At 54.4% G+C, this 24,560-nt stretch overlaps 2 protein-coding genes across 2 annotated transcripts; both read right to left on the bottom strand.

The window, feature by feature from the left end:
• Nucleotides 1–597: 597 nt before the first annotated feature.
• Nucleotides 598–8,366, bottom strand: znrd2 (zinc ribbon domain containing 2). The gene is made up of 4 exons (XM_069180396.1): nt 8,259–8,366; nt 5,282–5,433; nt 2,833–2,917; nt 598–1,140 (listed from the first exon to the last, which is right to left on the bottom strand). The coding sequence occupies exons 1-4, from the start codon at nt 8,272–8,274 to the stop codon at nt 776–778; spliced, it is 618 nt and encodes a 205-aa protein (XP_069036497.1). The 5' UTR covers nt 8,275–8,366; the 3' UTR covers nt 598–775.
• A 1,058-nt stretch (nt 8,367–9,424) lies between these two features.
• LOC138224093 (solute carrier family 35 member F3) lies at nt 9,425–23,673 on the bottom strand. The gene is made up of 7 exons (XM_069180395.1): nt 23,352–23,673; nt 21,090–21,423; nt 18,412–18,631; nt 17,040–17,165; nt 13,258–13,450; nt 11,916–12,005; nt 9,425–10,850 (listed from the first exon to the last, which is right to left on the bottom strand). The coding sequence occupies exons 1-7, from the start codon at nt 23,530–23,532 to the stop codon at nt 10,603–10,605; spliced, it is 1,392 nt and encodes a 463-aa protein (XP_069036496.1). The 5' UTR covers nt 23,533–23,673; the 3' UTR covers nt 9,425–10,602.
• Nucleotides 23,674–24,560: the final 887 nt, after the last annotated feature.

Here is a 24,560-nt window from a genome sequence, read left to right as displayed (position 1 = left end):
GTTCTGCGCAAGGACTCGAGCGGTCAAGGAAGAAACTGACCGACCCGGGCAGAGGGAAATAATTATTTGCGTTGGATCGGATCAGATGCAGATTTGAAATTAAAATGGCAATTGCATCTTGCGTGAGACAACCTGACATGTTTTCTTGTGTATCAGATCAGACCACTTTATCGTGTCTTTTCGCAGACCCCAGCTTGCTCTCCAGGAGACACACAGACAGGGAGAGAGAGAAGCTGGGGGGTCAGAGCGCAGGGTCGGCCATTTATACGGCGCCCCTGGAGCAGCTGGGGTGAAGGGCCTGGCTCAGGGGCCCCAACGGAGTAGGATTCCTCTGCCGGCCGTGGGATTCGAACCGGCAACCTCCCAGCCACAGGCGCAGAGCCTCAGCCACAGAGCCACCACACCACACAAACCACACAAACGCCCCGAACTGGAGGAACGGATAGAACCCAGATAATCAAAACCCACCATTTCTTGCAGATCTAAAAGACCAGACAGATGCGGAAACAGGACAGAGACGGCGGCGCTGTGTCTGTCCCCGTTCGTTCCGCAACAACAACAATCGCACCAGAAAAAAAAAGACGACAAAGGCCCGGATTTCAAGCTCCACCACTTTAAACTGTCCCGATGTGCAAAAAAAAACAACAACAACAACGAAGGGTAACAAGCTCCAAATCACCAGTTGTTAAAATAGCTGTTTGGGTTTTAAGCCAGGAACTCTCTCCTTGGTGGTCTCATTCCCTTGATTAACCTCGTGTCCCTCAAAGGTCCGAGATCAGGACTGCAGGCTCTTCAGGCTGCGCAGGGAATCGGCACAGCTGCGAATTAGGCCGCACAGCTGGATGTTGGCCTCCACGCAGGTGGAGCCCTGGAGCTCTCGCGCGGCCCACTGCAGCTTCTGCAGCAGGGCCTCCTCCGCGCCGGCCAGGGCGGAGTGGGCGGGGCCGGCGGTGGCAGCCGATTGGACGAGGGGCGGGGCCCGCGGACCGGGGGAGGCCCCGCCCTCGCCGGGCACGGGCCGGGGTTGGCCGGCGGCCGGGGGGGCGGGGTCGGAAGGCGGGGTCCCGTTGACCTGGGGGCTGGGCTGGAAGGCGAGCTGTCTCTCTCGGACCTGGGACAGGGCGGCCTGGGCGTTGAGAGCTGCGAGAGAGTGGAGAACGGAGAAAACTGAATCGAACGAGGCCAGACACCCTGCCCAAAGCATTTGCGAGCCTCTACAGCAGCCATATCACCCTGCAGCTCCCCACTGGCAGCCCCACTGGAGACTCAGCAGGTGTGAGCCTGGCCAGTACCTGGAGGGGGAGACTCCTGGGAAAGCTGAGGCTGCTGCTGGAAGAGGTGTTAGTGGGGCCAGCAGGGGGCGCTCACCCTGCGGTCCATGTGGGTCCTGATGCCCCAGTATAGTGACGGGGACACTAGACTGTAAACAGGCGCCGTCCTTCGGATGAGACGTAAAACCGAGGTCCTGACTCTCTGTGGTCATTAAAAATCCCAGGGTGTTTCTCGAGAAGAGTAGGGGTGTTACCCCGGTGTCCTGGCCAAATTTCCCCCCTGGCCTTTACCCATCATGGCCTCCTAATAACCCCCCTCTCTGAACTGGCTCCATCACTCTGCTCTCCTCCCCACTGAGAGCTGGGGTGTGGGGAGCGGACTGGCGCCTCATCCAGGTGGGGGTACACACTACTGGGGGTGGAGGGGATCCCCATGACCTGTAAAGCGCTTTGAGTGGAGGGTCCAGAAAAGCGCTATTTAAGTGTAAGCAATTATTATTATTATTATTATTATTATTATTACAGCAGAACCACCTGTTTCTGGTCCCTGCGTATCCCACCGTCCCCCTGTGTTACACCTGGTACGATACGATAAACGCGACGTCTCCAGTTGAGAGCAGATCAGAAAGGGGAGAGTTGGCTTTTCCGCTTGGCGAGTTTGGGTTTTCAGGATGACGTTAAAAGCAGGGGGACGGACAGGTCGCGCGGCGGTCCGTCTGGGGGCGCCAACGCTTCCCATGATCCCATTCTCTCAGGAGAGTTTTTTTTTCTGGAGGGGTGTCCATGCAAAAGGCGGCCCCTCCTCGTGACTCGAGATAGGCGAGCGCCACGTTTATGGCCTCTTGGCGGTAGAGCGCCCCCTGCGGGCCACAGGGCTCTTCAGCAGCTTAATAGATGAGGCCAAATAAAACAGCACAAAATCAGCAGATGGAGACATTTCTCTGCCGAAAGTGTCTTTGACAGCCCTCTTTTAGGCTCTGCGCCCTCCCCCTGGACTGTACTTTACCCTCACTGTTCCAGCCGGCTCATCTGTACCAATGATCAAGGAGTACCACCCTTGCTTAAGCTCTACAGCGCCCCCTGTAGGGAGGGTCCTGTATTGCACTCTCAGTGTGCTGGAGTGTGTGTGTGTGTGGGGGGGGGGTTGTACTTTTATCGGATAATAAAGAAGGTTTCGGGTGACACTGTGGTGAGCGATGCTGCCTCGCAGCGCTGGGGCTAATTCCTGAGGTGCTGTCTGGTTGGAGTTTGCATGTTCTCCCAGGCTTCACGTGGGTTTCCTCCCGCAGTCCAGAGACATGCTGGGAAGTGAACTGGCTTCCGGGTAAGCTGGCCCTGGTGTGCGTGCGTGTCCTGTGATGGACGGGCGTCCTGTCCAGGGCGTACCCTGCCTGGTGCCCCTTTGCCTGCTGGGATAGACTCCAGCTCCCCCCTTGTACTGGATAAAGTGGTTGGAAGATGGAGGGATCGAATGCGAACCCGCCTGTCCCAAAGCACAGCTCGGGGAGAATCCCAAAAAGTGGCGTGCTCCTCTAGGACAGGACAGCAGGACGGCGGGTACCTGGGTTGTCTTTGTCGATGTCCGAGTCCAGCTCCTGGCACGCCACGCAGTAGTTCTTTTTCTGTTTGTCCTGGAGCAAAATCGTCTGGGGACAGAAAGAGAGGATTCCAGGAGCAGAGTCTCGCAGTCATCTTAGGCTGACCCTGATCTCTGCCTGTCTCAGCAGTGTCTGTGCTGACCCTGATCTCCGCCTGTCTCAGCAGTGTCTGTGCTGACCCTGATCTCTGCTTGTCTCAGCAGTGTCTGTGCTGACCCTGATCTCTGCCTGTCTCAGCAGTGTCTGTGCTGACCCTGATCTCTGCCTGCTCCAGCAGTGTCTGTGCTCACCCTGATCTGCGCCTGTCTCAGCAGTGCCTGTGCTCACCCTGATCTCCGCCTGTCTCAGCAGTGCCTGTGCTCACCCTGATCTCTGCCTGCTCCAGCAGTGTCTGTGCTCACCCTGATCTCTGCCTGCTCCAGCAGTGTCTGTCCTGACCCTGATCTCTGCCTGCTCCAGCAGTGTCTGTCCTGACCCTGATCTCTGCCTGCTCCAGCAGTGTCTGTGCTGACCCTGATCTCTGCCTGCTCCAGCAGTGTCTGTGCTGACCCTGATCTCTGCCTGCTCCAGCAGTGTCTGTGCTCACCCTGATCTCCGCCTGTCTCAGCAGTGTCTGTGCTCACCCTGATCTGCGCCTGTCTCAGCAGTGTCTGTGCTCACCCTGATCTCTGCCTGCTCCAGCAGTGTCTGTGCTGACCCTGATCTCTGCCTGCTCCAGCAGTGCCTGTGCTGACCCTGATCTCTGCCTGCTCCAGCAGTGTCTGTGCTCACCCTGATCTCCGCCTGTCTCAGCAGTGTCTGTGCTCACCCTGATCTCCGCCTGTCTCAGCAGTGTCTGTGCTGACCCTGATCTCCGCCTGTCTCAGCAGTGTCTGTGCTGACCCTGATCTCTGCTTGTCTCAGCAGTGTCTGTGCTCACCCTGATCTCTGCCTGCTCCAGCAGTGTCTGTCCTGACCCTGATCTCTGCCTGCTCCAGCAGTGTCTGTGCTGACCCTGATCTCTGCCTGCTCCAGCAGTGTCTGTGCTGACCCTGATCTCTGCCTGCTCCAGCAGTGTCTGTGCTGACCCTGATCTCTGCCTGCTCCAGCACTGTCTGTGCTCACCCTGATCTCCGCCTGTCTCAGCAGTGTCTGTGCTCACCCTGATCTCTGCCTGCTCCAGCAGTGTCTGTGCTCACCCTGATCTCCGCCTGTCTCAGCAGTGTCTGTGCTCACCCTGATCTCCGCCTGTCTCAGCAGTGTCTGTGCTCACCCTGATCTCCGCCTGCTCCAGCAGTGTCTGTGCTGACCCTGATCTCCGCCTGTCTCAGCAGTGTCTGTGCTGACCCTGATCTCCGCCTGTCTCAGCAGTGTCTGTGCTCACCCTGATCTCCGCCTGTCTCAGCAGTGTCTGTGCTCACCCTGATCTCCGCCTGTCTCAGCAGTGTCTGTGCTCACCCTGATCTCCGCCTGCTCCAGCAGTGTCTGTGCTCACCCTGATCTCCGCCTGTCTCAGCAGTGTCTGTGCTCACCCTGATCTCCGCCTGTCTCAGCAGTGTCTGTCCTGACCCTGATCTCCGCCTGCTCCAGCAGTGTCTGTGCTCACCCTGATCTCCGCCTGCTCCAGCAGTGTCTGTGCTGACCCTGATCTCCGCCTGTCTCAGCAGTGTCTGTGCTCACCCTGATCTCTGCCTGTCTCAGCAGTGTCTGTGCTCACCCTGATCTCTGCCTGCTCCAGCAGTGTCTGTGCTGACCCTGATCTCTGCCTGCTCCAGCAGTGTCTGTGCTGACCCTGATCTCTGCCTGTCTCAGCAGTGTCTGTCCTGACCCTGATCTCTGCCTGTCTCAGCAGTGTCTGTGCTCACCCTGATCTCTGCCTGCTCCAGCAGTGCCTGTGCTGACCCTGATCTCTGCTTGCTCCAGCAGTGTCTGTGCTCACCCCGATCTCTGCCTGTCTCAGCAGTGTCTGTGCTGACCCTGATCTCTGCCTGTCTCAGCAGTGTCTGTGCTGACCCTGATCTCTGCCTGCTCCAGCAGTGTCTGTGCTGACCCTGATCTCTGTCTCAGCAGTGCCTGTGCTGACCCTGATCTCCGCCTGTCTCAGCAGTGCCTGTGCTCACCCTGATCTCTGTCTCAGCAGTGCCTGTGCTCACCCTGATCTCTGCTTGTCTCAGCAGTGTCTGTGCTCACCCTGATCTCTGCTTGTCTCAGCAGTGTCTGTGCTGACCCTGATCTCTGCTTGTCTCAGCAGTGTCTGTGCTGACCCTGATCTCTGCTTGTCTCAGCAGTGTCTGTGCTGACCCTGATCTCTGCTTGTCTCAGCAGTGTCTGTGCTGACCCTGATCTCTGTCTCAGCAGTGTCTGTGCTGACCCTGATCTCTGTCTCAGCAGTGTCCGGCGTGTCTGTGTTGGCCTCCCTCTCCCCAGGCTCACCCCACACTGATCACAGCACTCTCCCAGCATCTTGAAGCCCTTCAGCAGGTAGTCTCCCATCAGCTTGCTGATCTTGTCCTGTCGCTCTCTCCTGGCCTGGATCACCTTCATCTCGGCCTCCGAGGGCGGCTCCCACTCATAGTCTTCATCCTCTGTGAGTGAGTGCACAGGGATTAATACTCAGTGTACACTGCACTCCTTTCTGGTTATAAACTGACTGCAAACTTTTTTATTCTAATAAATTGACAAAAAATACATCTTAATAATAATGACTCCCGCCTCTCTGTGTCAGCACAGAGTCACAGTAGTGTCCAGTGTGTCTGGACTGACCCCTCTCTGTCTCATCACAGAGTCACAGTAGTGTCCAGTGTGTCTGGACTGACCCCTCTCTGTCTCATCACAGAGTCACAGTAGTGTCCAGTGTGTCTGGACTGACCCCTCTCTGTCTCATCACAGAGTCACAGTAGTGTCCAGTGTGTCTGGACTGACCCCTCCCTGTCTCATCACAGAGTCACAGTAGTGTCCAGTGTGTCTGGACTGACCCCTCTCTGTCTCATCACAGAGTCACAGTAGTGTCCAGTGTGTCTGGACTGACCCCTCCCTGTCTCATCACAGAGTCACAGTAGTGTCCAGTGTGTCTGGACTGACCCCTCTCTGTCTCATCACAGAGTCACAGTAGTGTCCAGTGTGTCTGGACTGACCCCTCCCTGTCTCATCACAGAGTCACAGTAGTGTCCAGTGTGTCTGGACTGACCCCTCTCTGTCTCATCACAGAGTCACAGTAGTGTCCAGTGTGTCTGGACTGACCCCTCTCTGTCTCATCACAGAGTCACAGTAGTGTCCAGTGTGTCTGGACTGACCCACTGTCTCATCACAGAGTCACAGTAGTGTCCAGTGTGTCCAGTGTGTCCAGTGTGTCTGGACTGACCCCTCCCTGTCTCATCACAGAGTCACAGTAGTGTCCAGTGTGTCTGGACTGACCCCTCCCTGTCTCATCACAGAGTCACAGTAGTGTCCAGTGTGTCTGGACTGACCCCTCTCTATCTCATCACAGAGTCACAGTAATGTCCAGTGTGTCTGGACTGACCCCTCCCTGTCTCATCACAGAGTCACAGTAGTGTCCAGTGTGTCTGGACTGACCCCTCTCTGTCTCATCACAGAGTCACAGTAGTGTCCAGTGTGTCTGGACTGACCCCTCCCTGTCTCATCACAGAGTCACAGTAGTGTCCAGTGTGTCTGGACTGACCCCTCTCTGTCTCATCACAGAGTCACAGTAGTGTCCAGTGTGTCTGGACTGACCCCTCCCTGTCTCATCACAGAGTCACAGTAGTGTCCAGTGTCTGGACTGACCCCTCCCTGTCTCATCACAGAGTCACAGTAGTGTCCAGTGTGTCTGGACTGACCCCTCCCTGTCTCATCACAGAGTCACAGTAGTGTCCAGTGTGTCTGGACTGACCCCTCTCTGTGTCAGCACAGAGTCACAGTAGTGTCCAGTGTGTCTGGACTGACCCCTCCCTGTCTCATCACAGAGTCACAGTAGTGTCCAGTGTGTCTGGACTGACCCCTCTCTGTCTCATCACAGAGTCACAGTAGTGTCCAGTGTGTCTGGACTGACCCCTCTCTGTGTCAGCACAGAGTCACAGTAGTGTCCAGTGTGTCTGGACTGACCCCTCTCTGTCTCATCACAGAGTCACAGTAATGTCCAGTGTGTCTGGACTGACCCCTCCCTGTCTCATCACAGAGTCACAGTAGTGTCCAGTGTGTCTGGACTGACCCCTCTCTGTCTCATCACAGAGTCACAGTAGTGTCCAGTGTGTCTGGACTGACCCCTCTCTGTGTCAGCACAGAGTCACAGTAGTGTCCAGTGTGTCTGGACTGACCCCTCCCTGTCTCATCACAGAGTCACAGTAGTGTCCAGTGTGTCTGGACTGACCCCTCTCTGTCTCATCACAGAGTCACAGTAGTGGGCGCTCACCCTGCGGTCTGTGTGGGTCCTGATTCCCCAGTATAGTGACGGGGGACACTAGACTGTAAACAGGCGCCGTCCTTCGGATGAGACGTCAAACCGAGGTCCTGACTCTCTGTGGTCATTAAAAATCCCAGGGTGTTTCTCGAGAAGAGTAGGGGTGTTACCCCAGTGTCCTGGCCAAATTTCCCCCCTGGCATTTACCCATCATGGCCTCCTAATAACCCCCCTCTCTGAACTGGCTCCATCACTCTGCTCTCCTCCCCACTGAGAGCTGGGGTGTAGGGAGCGGACTGGCGCCTCATCCAGGTGGGGGTACACACTGCTGGTAGTGGAGTGTCCAGAAAAGCGCTATATAAGTGTAAGTGTAATTATTATTAAGTCGAGATGGCTTCAGTTGTCATTCAGGTGGAGGCGGCATCACTCGAATCCCCACCAAACGTATTAAAAGCACAGAGAAACAGATATGAACACGCAATAAGCAATAAGCTCGTTTTCCCGCTGTGATAAGCACAGACAGGCATGCACGCTGGGGCTATAACCACGATTCAGATCTCCAGGGCTCAAAGAGTCGCATACGACACCAGGTGAACGTTTAATATAATTTCAAAAGGGGAACGTTTAAGCGTATAAGCAAAAGGCAGCACGGGTATATATATCTGTACAAATAAACACTACCGATCAACGGCATTTTAAAACCGCAGCCTTTTTCCTATCGACAAAACAGCGCTTAGCCACCAACACGGAAAAAAATACGCGACTTTACGCGCACGACAGCCAGGGGGGTCGCCAGCTGTCTGTGCACTTCAGAAAATGTAGATGGTCTTTCTAGAAAGTTTGGTGCAGCATCTAAGAAGCTCAACGACACCAGGCAGGCGAAAATCTTCCTGCCTCCACCGATCCAAAGTCGCTTTGGTCTAACAGACTAGCTTCTGTTTGGACTAGCAGCCCCGTATAATTCAGCAGCGCAATACAGATGTTGGAACACAAATGAGAAATGTGCAAATTTACCTGCGTTTAAAGCCATTGTACCGCTATGCTCCCCCAACTGCCTAGATCCCAGTGCCTCTAATTCCGGAAGTGGCGTCACTGAGTGTCAGCTTGTCATTGCCTGGGCTGGACCGACTTGGAAAGGAAGTGACGTTGTGCGGGGCATCGTCGCTGTGCCCCCGTAAAATAACCTCGGGTAAACTGGCAATGCATTAAATTAATAATCATAATTGCTTACACTTATATTGCGCTTTTCTGGACTCAAAGCGCTTTACAGCTAATGGGGATCCCCTCCACCCCCAGCAGTGTGTACCCCCACCTGGATGAGGCGCCAGTCCGCTCCCCCCACACCCCAGCTCTCAGTGGGGAGGAGAGCAGAGTGATGGAGCCAGTTCAGAGAGGGGGGTTATTAGGAGGCCATGATGGGTAATAAGTTATTTTGGATGGACTTGCAGAGTTTTGTTTGCAGGCAGTTAAAGGTGTTTTTTAGATTGAAGGATTTTGATATTTTATTGTACTGTTTAATAGAAAATTTGGAAAAAGAGCATTTATTTATAGTCAATTTATTAGTCATTCTGGGTATATTTCACATCCATAAATCAAAAGGGTCTCATAATACTCCCCTTTCTAGTTCTTTGGAGGTGGAGCTGAAACACTATTTAAATTCTATTAAAAATGTGAGAAATAATAAAGCAGGGAAAACATATGATATATGTAAGAAATACAATTTAATCACATAATTTACTTATTACCTCTGGCGGTTAATTGTTTATTTTTCTGATTGTGTTTGTTTTCATGTACCTATATTGATCCTCTGGTTGTATTTGTATTTGTAAATTCTTCATACATTTAATACAAATTATTTAAAAAAAACAGTGCCTCGAATCTGTTCTTGCACAGTGATGAAATAGAAAATAAAAAACAAAAACGTAACAGATCTGTGTTAACCCGTCTTCACCCTTCCCTGTATATCCTTCTGGAATGCAATATTTGAAAATACTCACTGGAGATTAGCTTGGACAACCTTACAAACCAGGTTAAAGAAATAACATTTAAATTGGCCCATAGGGTTTATCGGATTATTTTGTTATATAAATACGCTGTTTTGCACAGACCTGCAAAACTTGAAGCATTTAGCTGTGAATGTTAGATTTAAGAATATGTTATACTTTGCGAGATGCAATATGGGAAAAAAAGAACATTTATTTAGAATTAACCTGTTATTGATACTGGGTAGACATCACATTCACAAAACACCGGTCTCATGCTACACACTCTTATGATGCTTACAAAATGGAAAAGCAATATTGCTTTAACACCATTAAAAGACAAAAAAATATAGGCAAAAAAAAAAGCATTCTAATAATAAGCTAGTGTTCTGATTTGTAACTTTGTTTGAAAATGAGATACAGTGCCTTAGAGCACACTGAATGTGGCTTGTACGAGGGTGACAAGGTTTTTCTCTGAGAAATCTCTATTCCAGCATCCCACAGGAATTAAACTCCAGAGGCTGAGCTGTGTGGAACTGAAGGCTCCTCAGACACTGTCTTTTGTGTCTGTGAGGCAAGAGACTTCCCAGTGTCAATAGATGCCTGATGCCACATCACCCTGCAGCTCCCCACTGGCAGCCCCACTGGAGACTCAGCAGGTGGGAGCCTGGCCAGTACCTGGAGGGGAGACTCCTGGGAAAGCTGAGGCTGCTGCTGGAAGAGGTGTTAGTGGGGCCAGCAGGGGGCGTTCCTTAGTTTAATACAGAGGTGTTTCATTTTTTATTTTGGTCTCCGAGTCATCATAATAATTCTCACACTTTTCTGGACCCTCCACTCAGAGCTCTTTCCAGGTCATGGGGATCCCCTCCACCCTCAGCAGTGTGTACCCCCACCTGGATGAGGTGCCAGTCCGCTCCCCACACCCCAGCTCTCAGTGGGGAGGAGAGCAGAGTGATGGAGCCAGTTCAGAGAGGGGGCTTATTAGGAGGCCATGATGGGTAAAGGCCAGGGGGGAAATTTGGCCAGGAGACGGGGGGTAACACCCCTACTCTTCTCGAGAAACATCTTGGGGTTTTTAATGAGCACAGAGAGTCAGGACCTCGGTTTGACGTCTCATCCGAAGGACGGCGCCTGTTTACAGTCTAGTGTCCCCCGTCACTATACTGGGGCATCAGGACCCACCCAGACCGCAGGGTGAGCGCCCCCTGCTGGCCCCACTAACACCTCTTCCAGCAGCAGCCTCAGCTTTCCCAGGAGTCTCCCCCTCCAGGTACTGGCCAGGCTCCCCCCTGCTGAGTCTCCAGTTGGATTAAGATGGATTATTTTTCCCTGACGGCCGGCTGGCACTGGGCTCTCTCTGTCGGGGGGCCGTGGCGTCACGCCAGCGCGGACGCCCCCCCCAGCTTGATCTTGGCCCGGCTGGGCGTCGCCCCCTCCCCGCCTTCCTCCGCCCCCGCCGTCTCCTCCCGGCGCCGCCCCGCCCGCAGCCGGGCCAGCCACCGGAGGGCGCTCTCGTCCCACTCCTCGGGCAGCAGCAGCAGCAGGAAGCCGGCGCCGATGGTGCCGCTGGCGGCCAGGCGCTCCTGACTGAGCGGCTGCGCGGAGTTCATGTGCAGGTCGATCGCTGGGGAGAGAGGAGGAGAGAGAGGGGAGAGGAGAGGGAGGAGAGAGAGGAGGAGGGGGAGGAGAGGGAGGAGTGAGAGAGAGGAGAGAGAGAGGAGAGAGAGTCGAGAGAGAGGAGAGGGAGGAGAGAGAGAGAGGAGAGAGAGGGGAGAGAGAGAGAGGGGGAGAGAGAGGGGGAAGAGAGAGGAGAGGGAGGAGAGAGAGAGGAGGAGAGAGAGAGAGGGGAGAGAGAGAGAGGGGAGAAAGAGGGGAGAGAGAGAGGGGGAGAGAGTGGGGAGAGAGAGGAGAGAGATGGGAGAGATAGAGGGGAGGGGGGGGAGATGAGGAGAGAGAGGAGGAGAGAGAGGAGAGAGAGGAGGAGGGGGAAGAGAGAGAGGGGAGAGAGGAGGAGAGAGAGAGGAAAGAGAGAGGAGAGAGGAGGAGAGAGGGCAGAGAGGAGGAGAGAGAGGGGAGAGAGGCGAGAGAGAGGAGAAAGAGGGGAGAGAGAGAAAGGAGAGAGAGGAGAGAGATGGGAGAGAGATCGGAGAGATAGAGGGGAGGGGAGGAGAGAGAGAAGGCAGAGAGGAGGAGGGGGAAGAGAGAGAGGGGAGAGGAGGAGAGAGGGGGAGAGAGGGGGCAGAGAGGAGGAGAGAGAGGGGAGAGAGGGAAGAGAGGAGGAGGGGCAAGAGAGAGAGGGGAGAGAGAGGGGGAGAGTGGGGGAGAGAGAGAAAGGAGAGAGAGAGGAGAGAGATGGGAGAGATAGAGGAGAGAGGGGGAGAGAGAGAGGAGGAGAGAGGGGGAGAGAGAGAGGAGGAGAGAGGGGGGAGAGAGGGGAGAGAGGAGGAGAGAGAGGTAGGAGAGGGCAGAGAGGAGGAGAGAGAGGGGAGAGAGGAGGAGAGAGAGGGGAGAGAGGAGGAGAGAGAGGGGAGAGGAGAGAGAGGGCAGAGAGGAGAGAGAGAGAGGAGACAGTGAGAAAGTGACGTGTTACCAAACGTTCAAGCCACCAGGCACAGCCCTCCTGGGTGTGATCTGGGCTTGAAGGGTCCCCCTCCCAGCACCTCCTCCGCCCCCGGGGGGCCCGTCTTACCTGCGTTGGCTGGCACGCTCAGCAGGAAGCCCAGCGCAATGAGGGAGGGGTGAGTGACCGCGGTCCCGAAGTGCACCAGCATGTTGAAAGCTGTGGGACCAAATAAAACAGCACAAAATCAGCAGATGGAGACATTGCTCTGCAGAAAGTGTCTTTGACAGCCCTCTTTTAGGCTCCGCGTCCTCCCCCTGGACTGTACTTTACCCTCACTGTTCCAGCCGGCTCATCTGTACCAATGATCAAGGAGTACCACCCTTGCTTGAGCTCTACAGCGCCCCCTGTAGGGAGGGTCCTGTATTGCACTCTCAGTGTGCTGGAGTGTGTGTGTGTGTGTGTGGGGGGGGGGGGCGTACTTTATCGGATAATAAAGAAGGTTTTGGGTGACACTGTGGTGAGCGATGCTGCCTCGCAGCGCTGGGGCTAATTCCTGAGGTGCTGTCTGGGTGGAGTCTGCATGTTCTCCCAGGCTTCACGTGGGTATCCTCCCGCAGTCCAGAGTCATGCTGGGGGGTGAATGGGCTTCTGGGAAAACTGGCCCTGGTGTAAGTGTCTGTGTGTGTCCTGTGACGGACTGGTGTCCTGCCCAGGGTGTGTGAGTGTGTGTCTGTGTGTGTCCTGTGACGGACTGGTGTCCTGCCCAGGGTGTGTGAGTGTGTGTCTGTGTGTGTCCTGTGACGGACTGGTGTCCTGCCCAGGGTGTGTGAGTGTGTGTCTGTGTGTGTCCTGTGACGGACTGGTGTCCTGCCCAGGGTGTGTGAGTGTGTGTCTGTGTGTGTCCTGTGACGGACTGGTGTCCTGCCCAGGGTGTGTGAGTGTGTGTCTGTGTGTGTCCCGTGACGGACCAGCGTCCTGCCCAGGGTGTGTGAGTGTGTGTCTGTGTGTGTCCTGTGACGGACTGGTGTCCTGCCCGGGGTGTGTGAGTAGTTGTCTGTGTGTGTCCTGTGACGGACTGGTGTCCTGCCCAGGGTGTGTGAGTGAGTGTCTGTGTGTGTCCTGAGGACAGACCGGCGTCCTGCCCAGGGTGTGTGAGTGTGTGTCTGTGTGTATCCTGTGACGGACCGGCGTCCTGCCCAGGGTGTGTGAGTGTGTGTCTGTGTGTGTCCTGTGACAGACTGGTGTCCTGCCCAGGGTGTGTGAGTGTGTGTCTGTGTGTGTCCTGTGACGGACTGGTGTCCTGCCCAGGGTGTGTGAGAGTGTGTCTGTGTGTGTCCTGTGACAGACTGGTGTCCTGCCCAGGGTGTGTCTGTGTGTGTCCTGTGACGGACTGGTGTCCTGCCCAGGGCGTACCCTGCCAGCTCCCCCGTGACCCATAGACAATGGTAGGAGGAATGAGGGTGCTTACAGAGCAGTAAGGAGGAGAGGGTGCACAGCAGGTCCCAGGGCAGGTGCTGTGCGGAGGGCCAGTACTCCACGTGGGTGAGATACAGCAGGACGCAGATCCAGGCCAGCAGCACGGTGCCGCACAGGCCCACACAGGACAAGAGCACGGCCACCTCCCCCTGCTGCAGGTCCCCCCCCAGCAGCCTGAACAGCACCTGGAACACACGCGCAGGGGCTGCGAGACAGACTGCCACACGCACACACTCACACTCACACTCAGAGACAGACTGCCACACACACACACTCACTCACTCACACTCAGAGACAGACTGACACACATACTCACACTCACTCACACTCACACTCAGAGACAGAGTGACACACACACTCACAGGGACAGACTGACTCACACTCACACTCACACTCAGAGACAGACTGACACACACACACACTCACTCACACTCACACTCAGAGACAGACTGACACACACACACACACTCACTCACACTCACACTCAGAGACAGACTGCCACACACACACTCACACTCAGAGACAGACTGCCACACACACACTCACACTCACTCACACTCAGAGACAGACTGACACACATACTCACACTCACTCACACTCAGAGACAGAGTGACACACACACTCACAGGGACAGACTGACTCACACTCACACTCACACTCACACTCACACTCAGAGACAGACTGACACACACACACACTCACTCACACTCACACTCAGAGACAGACTGACACACACACACACACTCACTCACACTCACACTCAGAGACAGACTGACACACACACACACACACTCACTCACACTCACACTCAGAGACAGACTGACACACACACACACACTCACACACACACTCACACTCACTCACACTCAGAGACAGACTGCCACACACACTCACTCACTCACACTCAGAGAGACAGACTGCCACACACACACTCACACTCAGAGACAGACTGCCACACACACACACTCATTCACTCACACTCAGAGACAGACTGACACACATACTCACACTCACTCACACTCACACTCAGAGACAGAGTGACACACACACTCACAGGGACAGACTGACTCACACTCACACTCACACTCAGAGACAGACTGACACACACACACACACTCACTCACACTCACACTCAGAGACAGACTGACACACACACACACACTCACTCACACTCACACTCAGAGACAGACTGACACACACACACACACACTCACTCTCACACTCAGAGACAGACTGACACACACACACACACTCACACTCACTCACACTCAGAGACAGACTGCCACACACACTCACTCACTCTCAGAGAGACAGACTGCCACACACACACTCACTCACTTACTCACACTCAGAGACAGACTGCCACACACACACACTCACTCACTTACTCACACTCAGAGACAGACTGCCACACACACTCAGGCTCAGAGACAGACTGACACACAAACACAGGCTCAGAGACAGACTGACACACACATGCAGGGGCTCCAAGACAGACTGAGACACACACTCACGGAGACAGACTGAGACACACACTCACAGAGACAGACTGAGACACACACTCACAGAGACAGACTGAGACACACACTCACAGAGACAGACTGAGACACACACTCACAGAGACAGACTGAGACACACACTCACACTCACAGAGACAGACTGAGACACACACTCACACTCACAGAGACAGACTGAGACACACACTCACACTCACAGAGACAGACTGACACACACAGAGACAGACCGAGACACACACTCACAGAGACAGACCGAGACACACACTCACAGAGACAGACCGAGACACACACTCACAGAGACAGACCGAGACACACACTCACAGAGACAGACCGAGACACACACTCACAGAGACAGACCGAGACACACACTCACAGAGACAGACCGAGACACACACTCACAGAGACAGACCGAGACACACACACTCAGAGACAGACTGAGACACACACACTCAGAGACAGACTGAGACACACTCACAGAGACAGACTGACACACACACTCACAGAGACAGACTGAGACACAGACTCACAGAGACAGACTGAGACACAGACTCACAGAGACAGACTGGGACACAGACTCACAGAGACAGACTGAGACACACACACTCACAGAGACAGACTAACACACAGTCACAGAGACAGACTAACACACACACACTCACAGAGACAGACTGAGACACACACACTCACAGAGACAGACTAACACACACACACTCACAGAGACAGACTAACACACACACACTCAGAGACAGACTGAGACACACACACTCAGAGACAGACTGAGACACACACACTCAGAGACAGACTGAGACACACACACTCAGAGACAGACTGAGACACACACACTCAGAGACAGACTGAGACACACACTCACAGAGACAGACTGACACACACACTCACAGAGACAGACCGAGACACAGACTCACAGAGACAGACCGAGACACACACTCACAGAGACAGACCGAGACACACACACTCACAGAGACAGACCGAGACACACACTCACAGAGACAGACCGAGACACACACTCACAGAGACAGACTGAGACACACACTCACAGAGACAGACTGAGACACACACACTCAGAGACAGACTGAGACACACTCACAGAGACAGACTGACACACACACTCACAGAGACAGACTGACACACACACTCACAGAGACAGACTGAGACACAGACTCACAGAGACAGACTGGGACACAGACTCACAGAGACAGACTGAGACACAGACTCACAGAGACAGACTGAGACACACACACTCACAGAGACAGACTAACACACAGTCACAGAGACAGACTAACACACACACACTCACAGAGACAGACTGAGACACACACACTCACAGAGACAGACTAACACACACACACTCAGAGACAGACTGAGACACACACACTCAGAGACAGACTGACACACACACTCACAGAGAGACTGACACACACACTCACAGAGAGACTGACACACACACACTCAGAGACAGACTGACACACACACTCACAGAGACAGACTGACACACACACTCACAGAGACAGACTGAGACACACACTCACAGAGACAGACTGAGACACACACTCACAGAGACAGACTGAGACACACACTCACACTCACAGAGACAGACTGAGACACACTCACACTCACAGAGACGGACTGACACACACACACACTCACAGAGACAGACTGACACACACAGAGACAGACTAACACACACTCACAGAGACAGACTAACACACACACACTCACAGAGACAGACTAACACACACACACTCACAGAGACAGACTAACACACAGTCACAGAGACAGACTAACACACACACACTCACAGAGACAGACTGAGACACACACTCACACTCACAGAGACAGACTAACACACACACACTCACAGAGACAGACTGAGACACACACTCACACTCACAGAGACGGACTGACACACACGCACACTCACAGAGACAGACTGACACACACACTCAGAGACAGACTGACACACACACTCAGAGACAGACTGACACACACACTCAGAGACAGACTGACACACAGTCACACAGACAGACTAACACACAGTCACAGAGACAGGCTGACACACACACAAACATACACACTCAGAGACAGACTGACACACACACAAACATACACACTCAGAGACAGACTGACACACACACACTCAGAGACAGACTGACACACACACTCACAGAGACAGACTGACACACACAGTCAGAGACAGACTAACACACTCACAGAGACAGACTGACACACACGCACTCACTTTATAGAGGGCGGAGCTGGAGGCGGAGCCCACTGCGAGGGCCACCCCAGTGATGGAGTCGCTATGGAAACCATCGGCGTAGGCCATCATCACGATGCCGGTGATTGACAGGATGGCCGCTACAATCTGGGAAGGACAAGAGGAGAGAAGCTCAATGGCACATCCTGCTCCCTCCCTTCCTGCCCACATGGACAGTGTGAATCTGCTGAGGGAGAGGGACACACCCACACACACACACACACAGATCCACACCCACACCCACACAACCACACACACAGATCCACACTTACACACACACACACAGATCCACACCCACACACACACAACCACACACACAGATCCACACTTACACACACACAACCACACACACAGATCCACAACCACACCCACACAGATCCACACACACAGATCCACACCCACACACACACAACCACACATATCCACACCCACACCCACACAGATCCACACCCACACACAAAGATACACACCCACACACACACAACCAGCGACACACACACAGATCCACACTTACACACACGCAACCAACCACACACACAGATCCACACCCACACACAACCAACCACACACAAAGATCCACACCCACACACACAGATCCACACCCACACACACACAACCAACCACACACAAAGATACACACCCACACACACACAACCAGTGACACACACACAGATCCACACTTACACACACACAACCAACTACACACACAGATCCACACCCACACACAACCAACCACACACAAAGATACACACCCACACACACAGATCCACACCCACACACACACAACCAACCACACACAAAGATACACACCCACACACACACAACCAGCGACACACACACACACACACAACCAACTACACACACAGATCCACACCAACACACACACAACCAACTACACACACACATGAATACACACCCACACACACAACCAACTACACACACATGAATACACACCCACACACGCACACAACTACACACACACACAAACAACTTCACACACGCACACAACTACACACACACACAAACAACTTCACACACAAGTACATACCCACACCGAATTATACTCATGAAAAAAACACCCTCCACACACACACAACCACCCACACACAACTAACTACAAACACACAAACAACCACACAGAATTAGACACACGGACAAAACACCCTCCCACACTCAAACGCACATAAAACACACACACACGCACACACACAGGTACAATTTGGAGTTGCCAACTAGCCCGGTCCGCCTCGCTCTGCAAGTGGAGATCACTGGGGCATCCCCTGGAAGAACGCGCAGACTCCACCCGGAGGGTGCCCTCCCCCGTGCGGGATTCGAACCCGGGACCGGCCCTCACCCTGATGCCCAGGAAGCGGTCCTTGAGCCCGATCCAGGACAGCAGGAAGACGAAGGGCTGGCTGCAGCACAGCACGGCGCTGGCGTCCGTGCTGGAGATCCGGAGCAGGGCCAGCAGGTACAGGTAGGTGGTGAGGCTCCACAGCACCCCGAAGGGGGCGGCCTTCCTCAGGAGCAGCCTGACCGTCACCCCCTCCTCGCCCAGCACCCGGCTGCACTGCCTGGGGCGCAGGGGGAGAGGGCAGCTGATGGATCGGACACTGGGGGGGGTCACTGGCACTCTCAGGGCAAGAGAGAGGGAGAGGGGGAGAGGGAGGGAGAGAGGGAGAGAGGGAGAGGGAGGGAGAGAGGGAGAGGGTGAGAGAGGGAGAGAGGGACGGAGGGGTGAGAGAGGGTGAGAGGGAGAGGTTGAGAGAGAGGAAGAGAGGGAGGGAGAGAGGGAACAGAGAGAGGCAGGGAGAGAGGGAACAGAGAGGAAGAGAAAAAGAGAGGGAGAGGGAGGGAGAGAGGGAGAGGGTGAGAGAGAGAGAGGGAGAGAGAGAGAGCGAGAGAGCGAGAGAGGGAGAGAGGGAGAGAGGGAGTGAGGGAGTGAGGGAGAGAGGGAGAGAGGGGGAGAGGGGGAGAGGGGGAGAGGGTTAGGGAGAGAGGGGAGGAAGAGAGGGAGCGGGGGAGAGAGGGACGGAGGGGTGAGAGAGGGAGAGGTTGAGAGGGAGGGAGAGAGGGAGGGAGAGAGGGAACAGAGAGAGGCAGGAAGAGAGGGAACAGAGAGAGGAAGAGAAAAAGAGAGGGAGCAGCGCTGGATTTCCCATGAAGCCCTGCAAGCACGGAGCCTAGGGGCCTAGGAAACGTTGAGGGGCCCCACGAAGGAGGGCCACACCGGCGACTCACGAGACATGAGCTGGAACAGCGTGCTTGCGATCGGCTCTAGGGGCTCCAGATCAATAATCACATGCTCTCTAGAGACTGTTCTAGAAACTAGAGGTACCGAAGTGACTTGCGATCGGCTCTGGGGGCTCCAGATCGATAATCACACGCTCTCTAGAGACTGCTCTAGAAACTAGAGGTACCGAAGTGACTTGCGATCGGCTCTAGGGGCTCCAGATCGATAATCACACACTCTCTAGAGACTGCTCTAGAAACTAGAGGTACCGAAGTGACTTGCGATCGGCTCTGGGGGCTCCAGATCGATAATCACACGCTCTCTAGAGACTGTTCTAGAAACTAGAGGTACCGAAGTGACTTGCGATCGGCTCTAGGGGCTCCAGATCAATAATCACACGCTCTCTAGAGACTGTTCTAGAAACTAGAGGTACCGAAGTGACTTGCGATCGGCTCTAGGGGCTCCAGATCGATAATCACACGCTCTCTAGAGACTGCTCTAGAAACTAGAGGTACCGAAGTGACTTGCGATCGGCTCTAGGGGCTCCAGATCAATAATCACACGGTCTCTAGAGACTGTTCTAGAAACTAGAGGTACCGAAGTGACTTGCGATCGGCTCTAGGGGCTCCAGATCAATAATCACACGCTCTCTAGAGACTGCTCTAGAAACTAGAGGTACCGAAGTGACTTGCGATCGGCTCTAGGGGCTCCAGATCGATAATCACACGCTCTCTAGAGACTGTTCTAGAAACTAGAGGTACCGAAGTGACTTGCGATCGGCTCTAGGGGCTCCAGATCGATAATCACACGCTCTCTAGAGACTGCTCTAGAAACTAGAGGTGACTTGCGATCGGCTCTAGGGGCTCCAGATCAATAATCACACGCTCTCTAGAGACTGTTCTAGAAACTAGAGGTACCGAAGTGACTTGCGATCGGCTCTGGGGGCTCCAGATCAATAATCACACGCTCTCTAGAGACTGTTCTAGAAACTAGAGGTACCGAAGTGACTTGCGATCGGCTCTAGGGGCTCCAGATCAATATTCACACGCTCTCTAGAGACTGTTCTAGAAACTAGAGGTACCGAAGTGACTTGCGATCAGCTCTAGGGGCTCCAGATCAATAATCACACGCTCTCTAGAGACTGTTCTAGAAACTAGAGGTACCAAAGTGACTTGCGATCGGCTCTGGGGGCTCCAGATCAATAATCACACGCTCTCTAGAGACTGTTCTGGAAACTAGAGGGATCGCAGTGACAGGCGCTCGGCTCGCCCCATCAATCACGGGGTTCGGCATGAAGGACAGTTTCAAGGGCGTCACGTCAATCGACGTCAGGTTGTCTTTGTGCACGTTTCGGAGTCCCCCGGGGGTCTGGGCACCCCCTGTGTGTAAACGTCCTCTGATGTAGTCCTATTATGAATGTACGTAGATGTTCTCTAGGTAGAGATCCCATCGGGAGTGACACTAGATGCACCCCCACCCCACCCCAAATCTGCTGGCCATCTCTGTTTAATTACCTATGGGCTGTAAAAAGGCTTTGAGCGTCTCAGAGCAGATTGGAGCGGATTAGCGGGAGAAAATCGGCTTTGCCCGCGGCTTTTGTGTCACCGGCGGGGGCCGTCTGTGGCGAGAGTGCGTCGTGAGAGGTCCAAACGACGGGTGGCTGCCCTCGGGGCGATCGATCTGCAGATCTCGTATCCTGAGTCTTGGCTTCTCCCCCCCGTTTCTTGTCTTTTCTGAGGCTTAGTTTCAGGTGCTTTGGGACCCGATTACCCCCCCTACAAACCCGCTCGCTCACTCACCTGAACCGGGTCCAAGGCCACTGCCTCGCGTCCGCCCCCAACAGGTGTCCCCCGTAGTACAAGGGGAAAAAAAGAAGGTTCCAGGTGCCGGCGAACCAGGTGACGAAGAAGGGGGCGGGCAGGCGCTGCAGGGCCCGCCGGGCGCTGTGGGTGGCACCCGCCCACGACAGCGCCACGCCCCCGCCCAGGAGCGCCCCCCAGGCCAGCCGGCGCAGTCCCCGCGCGGGGCACCCCGCGCCACGGCCTCCGCCGTCCCCCTCCCTGTTGCTGCTGCTGCTCTCCGCTTCGCTCCCTGCTGGTGCCGAGCCGGGGTCCCCCTCTTGCTGGGGATCATCTACAAGATAAACACATATGAGCCGGAATCCCCCCCCCCCAAAATCCCACCAGCTGAACTGCACAACTGCCGGCGCCCTGGCTCAGTCAGTCAAAGTGCCTGTCGGACAAAACGGGAGTTCCTGGGTCTCTCTCTTCCTGTCTCCAGCAGCCCAGTCACCCTGCAGCTCCCCCCACTGGAGACTCAGCAGGTGGGAGCCTGGCCAGTACCTGGAGGGGAGACTCCTGGGAAAGCTGAGGCTGCTGCTGGAAGAGGTGTCAGTGGGGCCAGTAGGGGGCGCTCACCCTGCGGTCTGTGTGGGTCCTGATGCCCCAGTGTAGTGACGGGGGACACTAGACTGTAAACAGGCGCCGTCCTTCGGATGAGACGTCAAACGGAGGTCCTGACTCTCTGTGGTCATTAAAAATCCCAGGGTGGTTCTCGAGAAGAGTAGGGGTGTTACCCCGGTGTCCTGGCCAAATTCCCCCCCTGGCCTTTACCCATCATGGCCTCCTAATAACCCCCCTCTCTGAACTGGCTCCATCACTCTGCTCTCCTCCCCACTGAGAGCTGGGGTGTGGGGAGCGGACTGGCGCCTCATCCAGGTGGGGGTACACACTGCTGGGGGTGGAGGGGATCCCCATGACCTGGAAAGAGCTCTGTGTGGAGGGTCCAGGAAAGTGCTATAGAAATGTGAGCAATTATTATTATTATTATTATTATGGTGCAGAGCAGTGGAATGCACAACAAATTAAAAAGGGGATACTCATGTGCAATAACACCAGCACACACCAGAGGGCGCTGTACCCTCCCATATGCACAGGTGATTATGGGCACACGCAGCTGTGACATTAAAAATGTAGCACCTTCTTGTGTGCCACTGGGACACGCTTCTAGTGAACAGATCACAGAATAGATCACAGATCACAGAATATTACCCAGCCATTTCTCAGTTTCTCACAGGGCCTGGGTGGCCGGCGCGTTCCAGCCTCCCGCTGCTCTTTGCATAAAGGTGCACCTCCGGCTTTCAGCTTCTGAACTCAGTTTTCACTGTTAATGCCCGGCTAACCCGTCCCTTGGCTGAAAACTGGTAGACGATGCTCAAGAACTCCTGGAGGCTGCAGAAACCGTGAAACAGCTGCTCTGTCCTGGGGCTGTCCTGCCATTCAAAACTAAAGGGCTTTTTTTTAAAAAAAAAATGAGGGGGGTTTCTAGTCTCAAGCCCCCCCAGATGGGTGACTGAACCCCCGGCCCTGTGTGGGTAGAAACACACAACCAGACAAACGCACAGACACATAGGCACACAAATACATGAACACACAAACACATAGGCACACCAACAGACTGACAAACGCACAGACACATAGGCACACAAATACATAAACACACAGACAAACACACAAACAGACAAAGGCACAAACACATAGGCACACCAACAGATAAACGCACAGACAAATAGGCACACAAATACATAAACACACAGACGAACACACAAACAGACAAAGGCACAAACACATAGGCACACCAACAGATAAACGCACAGACACAGAAATACACACAAATCCATAAACACACAAACACATAGGCACACAACCAGACAAACACACAGACACACAAATACACACATAGACACACAAACATACAAACAGGCAATCTTTAAAGCCCAAACAGACAGGGTCTCAGTTCACCTTCTCATCCCGAGGCTGGTGTCCCAGGTCACCACTCATTGGAAATTCGGGCCCAAAGAATAATAATTATTATTATTATCATAGCTTACACTTATATAGCGCCTTTCTGGCCGCTCCACTCAAAGCGCGTTTACAGGTCATGGGGATCCCCTCCACCACCACCAGTGTGTACCCCCACCTGCTTTCATTCCCATTTTGAGAATGGGACTTGGAGAACCGCCCACGCCCACTTCGACCACGGGAACCTCGGGTTGTTTTTACCCGGTTTCGCCCGCAGCCCCGCCAGCGAGAACGCCGGCCCGGTCGCCGCCGCCGCCGGAGAAACTCTCGCCGTCAGCCGGTGCATCGCGTCCGCCCTCCCGCTCCGCGACAGCCCCCCGCCTGCGCCTGGCTCCAGACCCCGCTGGGGGGGTGTGTGTGTGCGGGGCTTAAGCCGGCGCATTTGCGCGCTAAGAGGCGAGGCGAGGCGGGATTAGGAGGCTTAAAACCTCCGCAATCCGTCACCCGGGCACCGGGCAGACAGATACAGGGGGAGCGGACGGGGCTCTCCGCACCCCCAGAACGCCAATTCGGGGAGCCCGACCACTTCTCTTTAGACTGGGGTGACCATGTTTGTTTTTTTTGGGGGGGGGATAATCGACACTCGCCTCCAAAGAAATGAATCTTCATGACTTTCTCTCGTCCACAAAACAACCTGAACTGAGTGAACTTTTAAACAGTTGCTATTTTTCCTTCCATAATGGCCAATTAAAGGATAAAAACAAACAAGGTGCCCTCTTTTAAACTTGAAAGTCCCCCCCATTGTAAGGCAACAACAGTCTTAACCTCTGAGGGGGAAAAAAAATGAAGACGACATAACTGAGGAGACGTCCTCACTGGTGGCACAAATGATCCCTTTTAACGAAACGTTTCGAAATATAACGGAACAAGTTCAAACTTTCTCATTTCCATAACCTCCCTCCCTCACAAACACGCACTTTTCAAGCTACGCTGCGTGTAAGTTCAAAACATCTACGGGTAATGGCGTGGGTCGAAGGAAAAGATGTAGGCCGCTTTGTTTACACCGCCCGAGTGCCGAGCAAAACAAGATCCCGGACAATGGTGGGGAATTTGATCAATCCCGGTCGGACCGGTATTTTAGTTCTCGAAATAGGGGACATGTCCGGGAGAAAAAAAATTCTGGTCACCCGAATTTAAACTTTCCCGCCCCCGCTTCTCAAGAAACAGGTGCGGAAACAGTCCAGGGAAGGTCTGCCAGCCCACACCCGGGTTTAGATACAGGACATCGGGGCGTGGCGTGGCGTGACTTGTGGGGTGGGAGAGCGAGTCCGCCCCCCGCCTCGGTCGTGGGCTTTCAGGCCGCGGGCCCGGAGAACCGAATCTCTCCCGGGCGCGTCCTCCCCTCGTCCCGCCGGCGGGACGGGCGGCGGTCCGGTCCGGTCCAGCCCAGCTCTCCCGGATTTTGGATCA

This window comes from Lepisosteus oculatus, chromosome 18 (genome assembly GCF_040954835.1).
Source record: "Lepisosteus oculatus isolate fLepOcu1 chromosome 18, fLepOcu1.hap2, whole genome shotgun sequence".
Lineage (NCBI taxonomy): Eukaryota > Metazoa > Chordata > Actinopteri > Semionotiformes > Lepisosteidae > Lepisosteus > Lepisosteus oculatus.
This window is presented reverse-complemented; position numbering and strand designations above follow the sequence as displayed.